This window comes from Limulus polyphemus, unplaced genomic scaffold, assembly GCF_000517525.1.
Source record: "Limulus polyphemus unplaced genomic scaffold, Limulus_polyphemus-2.1.2 Scaffold136, whole genome shotgun sequence".
NCBI lineage: Eukaryota > Metazoa > Arthropoda > Merostomata > Xiphosura > Limulidae > Limulus > Limulus polyphemus.
Window position 1 is genome coordinate 12,467 of NW_013665746.1, and position 4,362 is coordinate 16,828.

General features: G+C 28.0%; 1 protein-coding gene across 1 annotated transcript in view; it reads right to left on the minus strand.

The window, feature by feature from the left end:
- LOC106474141 (beta-parvin-like) overlaps positions 1–4,362 on the minus strand; it is a 25,312-nt gene that overhangs the window by 11,225 nt on the left and 9,725 nt on the right. Inside the window, 3 exon segments of the mRNA XM_013934834.2 lie at positions 1,621–1,679; positions 2,818–3,110; positions 3,663–3,671. Coding sequence (XP_013790288.1) covers positions 1,621–1,679; positions 2,818–3,110; positions 3,663–3,671 — 361 coding nt within the window.

Consider the following 4,362-nt stretch of genomic DNA (forward strand, 5'->3'; position numbering starts at 1 on the left):
AATTAGAAACTCAAATTACTGAAATTGACAAGTTAGAATATAAAATAAGGTCTTTTTTTTCAATTTGCTAAGATATTGCTCATGTAATAAATCAAAAAGAGGCACCCCCACCCACCTCTTTCCATTTTTGGAAACATTCCCTTACATACACTTACTTCTATATATGACATGAATAACCAATCGGAAACTCAGAATGTCTCCATAGTAGCTTTCTCAGCCATTTTAAATCCTTAGGATGCCATTTCTTTCTTTTGAACCAAGATTTCAAGCAGGTAGAGTGTTTCTTTAGTTTGCTTGAAATTTCATATTTTTTTTAGACTAAAATACATCTTAGTTACTAAGCGTGATAAATTATAGTGGAATTCTGTGGTATAGATGTAGTAATTTATGATTTTTTAGTTATTCAAATGTATATATTAAAACCTAAAAAAAATTATTTTGTTTCTTATCCTCCATGTGCAAAATTTTTAAAAGCTTAGCAACCTACGTCAAGCAGCAACCGAGTACAAATGTTGTTCTTTATTTACTATGTTTTATGAAAAATAAGTTTAAGAATTTATTTCAAAATAGCAATAATCTATATACATATATAATAATTGAAATGTGACTGTATTTTACAAAATACTACTCTACTAAACACAGCCAAGACAAGTTGCTTTGTACAGACCAAAGGTTAGTTTTATGTTATTTGAATGCACGTGAGCCGCATCATTGTAACTTCTGTATTGTTAGCAATGCACGGCTGAAAGGTCATTATATTAAAAATAATAAATATATATAAATGTATAATGTTATAAGATTTATGCTATTTATTCTAAACATTTATATTTTCATTTATAATTTGTGTTCATTCTAGAATGAAAGAGGGATAATTTATATATTTCCTAATTTTTTAAGGTGGTTTCGAGATTGTTCAAATCTACCGAACCCATACAGAGATTAATTACTGAAAAATAACAGACAAAATATATAATTTTTTCTTAATAAATGATTGATAACTATCTGGACATTATAAAGATTTTGCATGTAAAATTTGAAAATTTTCTGATGCATAAAAGTATTTTTAATCTTAAAATGAAAATTACTTTGCATCATAGATAGGCAAAGTTGACTATACAAAAAAAAGGCATGAGAAAAACATTGCTTTAAAAACCTTAAGACAATAAAAAAATTTGATATTTTGCATATGAAAGCATTGTAATGTTTATTAATAATCTGCAAACTTTTGTTAACATTTGCTTACTAATTTAAAAGTTATAGGTGAATACTATAACAAGCACATTTCCATTTTGTTGTTAATCAATACATATATATATTTGAAATAATAGCAACAAAAATCTTGTAAAGTAAATGTTAAATGTATTTTTGGTTTTGGCTAGATTGTCAAAACAAATTTGACAACATAAAATGTACTTAAGAATACATTACAGAAAACAAGACTGAAATTTGCAAAACAAAATACTGTATCTTGACAAGTCATTCAAATACAGGAATAATTAAAAACTGTGATTCTTTAAACACAAAATAAACTTAGCCAATAAGAAATGACTGAAATATCAATATAAATATTTCCTGCTTTTCAGTTGTAGAAAAATACTAAGTTGTATTCTTTACACTTACTCATATGTAGAAGTTAATTCTTCTTGCACGGTTCGTGTGTGTAGCTTTCCTTCTCTCTTCTGTGATAAGAAAATAACATCACTTAGTTCTATACCAAATCTTTATATTAGTTCCACTTTTAAATGGTTCTTCTAAAAACAGGGGAATAGTGGCTTGTTTGAGTTCTTAAATTGTTTATATATCACAGCTTAATAACGATAGTAAATTTTTTTATACCAGACTACCAATAATTTTACATAAAATTATATGCAAATATTATCAGTTATGATATTGGAAAACAAATATACTAGATTTCATCTGGTAGCAGAATTGCTCACAACATAAAAAAATACATGAAGTATGTAACATCATTTATAAGTTTCATAAATTATTTACAAAAATAAATCAAACAATAAAAAAATACCAAACTAGTCTTTAAACTTTAACAACTAATTTAATATGTTACATTGCTTCAAGATACGTCATAACAGCCAATGTCTAATATTAAAGAAATTGGCCTCTACAGGATTATACACAGCTCTTAACACTTTTGAGATAAAACTGTTAAGTTGTAAAACAATTATATGAGAGTTTCACTCATACAAACAATTCCCCTCTTTAAATCCTTGTTCAAGTCCTATAGTTAGTATATTTGACATGCCACTGAACATGACAACAGCTGTTACCAAAATGTTTGACCCATGGCTATTTATGAACGTTTTCTTTTTGAACAGCATTTTCATATTTTAACTAACTTGAAAATTGGTTTATTGCACTATCTTACTTGAATCTGACACTTACATCGATTATATATTAGTATAAGATATAAAAAACGCATTAAGAAAATTGTTGATGTGCTTTTAAAATCACGGATCACTTTTTCAGAGTAATGTCTATGAACAGAAAGAACTAGATACAAAAGTAATTGAAATTTGAGCAAATCTGAAGGAAACAAGGCACTGTATATTGTTTTGAATTAAAATATGCATATTTATGCTAATGTGAAAATTGAGTTTAGTATCAAAATATATTGAGGGGGCTACAATAATTACTGTGGCCCCATAATAGAGAAACTGTACTAATAACATAAATAAATTAAATATGCATAGTAGAAAGAAAAACAAACAGATGAGAAAGTGTTGGATTTCAAGTTTAACACTTAATATAAATAAATAAAAATATTGAAATAATAATGAAGTAAGTATATATCATGATTACCTGAACAACAACCACATTCACCATTACATTTTCAGGAAGCCTAATGGGGGCCCTGAAATGACGAGCCAAAGCAACGAGTAGATGAAGAATGGAAATTACATTCTTAGAATGGATACCTAAAGAATAAGTAAAAATTGAAATGTTCCATTATTTCACCTCCTAACTTTCTAGATATGCATGAAAATTTTATTTCATAGTTAATAAAAAAAAGTACTCTTTCTTAAACAAACAGTATGAGCATAACTGTTCTACATCTTTATCATTTACAGACAAAATAAACAGTTTGAAACAAGCTTAGTGTTACACAGCTACAACACTTCTCAAACTACCTCTAGGTGTGATCAACCAAAATTTAATAGTTATAAGTACAATGTGAAATCAATTTCCAGTTTCTGTAAATCTTTTTTTCTTCTTCTGATTTTTGATATATGTAATACTTCATTGTTTCAATTTCAACTGAAGGGTATATCCTAAATAAATTTTGTTATTATTATGAACAACTACTTGTTGTCACATCACACATTCATGACCTTTACATAAGTTATATTTTCTCTTGTATAGTTAAACCTAAGTTCAAACACACCTTATTCTAAATAATGAATAAACCAAAAGTATTACTTTGTAAACCACTGAATTTACGAAATTGGAACAAACTTCAAATCATCACAAATAATGAACAGAGTAAATGTCACTGTCGAAAATATGACAAATTTTATTTACGTACTTGTATTTCAATCAATACATAAACTGGAAATAACTAAATGGACACCCCCCTGAAATGGAAAGAAAATCAGGGCATTGCAATTTTACCATGGTCTGGCCAATGACCAAACATAGAACACCACTGAGTCTATCTTTGACTGATCCTTGCGAAAGCAATCTAGTAAACCCACTTCCTAGGACTTCCTAATACACATGCAGTCTAATACACAGAAGTAGGCTGCAATCTCAAAGACTAAGACTGATGATCATGTTCATATAATGCATAAGCATATTGCTGCCCTGCATATGGCAAAGGGAAGTATCACAAACTATTAACCCTACACCTAGTACTACATACAGGTTCAGAATAAACTGGTGTTCTTTCAAATTTGGGCATCTCTTTATTTATGTCAAACATCTGTACACACCTTATTTTGTATTTATTTACAAAAAGAAAAAAAGTAACACTAAACTCATTTTTATTTTCAATAACGTGTTGGTTCAGAATTTGTCTAGGTTTTTCAATGAGACAGATAACATTTGCTAAGATGATCAGTACAATGTTCAATGAAACACTATGTACTCTTTTTACAATGAAAATTAAATAAACTATAAATATGAAAATTTATATAGAAACTTTGCTTAATGACCAGTTTAAATACTTCTAACTTTATGCATACGAATTACAAGTATACCCCAGGTTAAAAGTTAATATTAAAGAGTGCAAGACTTTCATTGCCTCTTATACATCTAGCACTATAAGAGAAGCCATTAGCTGTAGAGCAGTGTTAAAACTGCAAAAGTGCTAGCAACCTATGAAAACCAAAAATATAAATAAAAGTT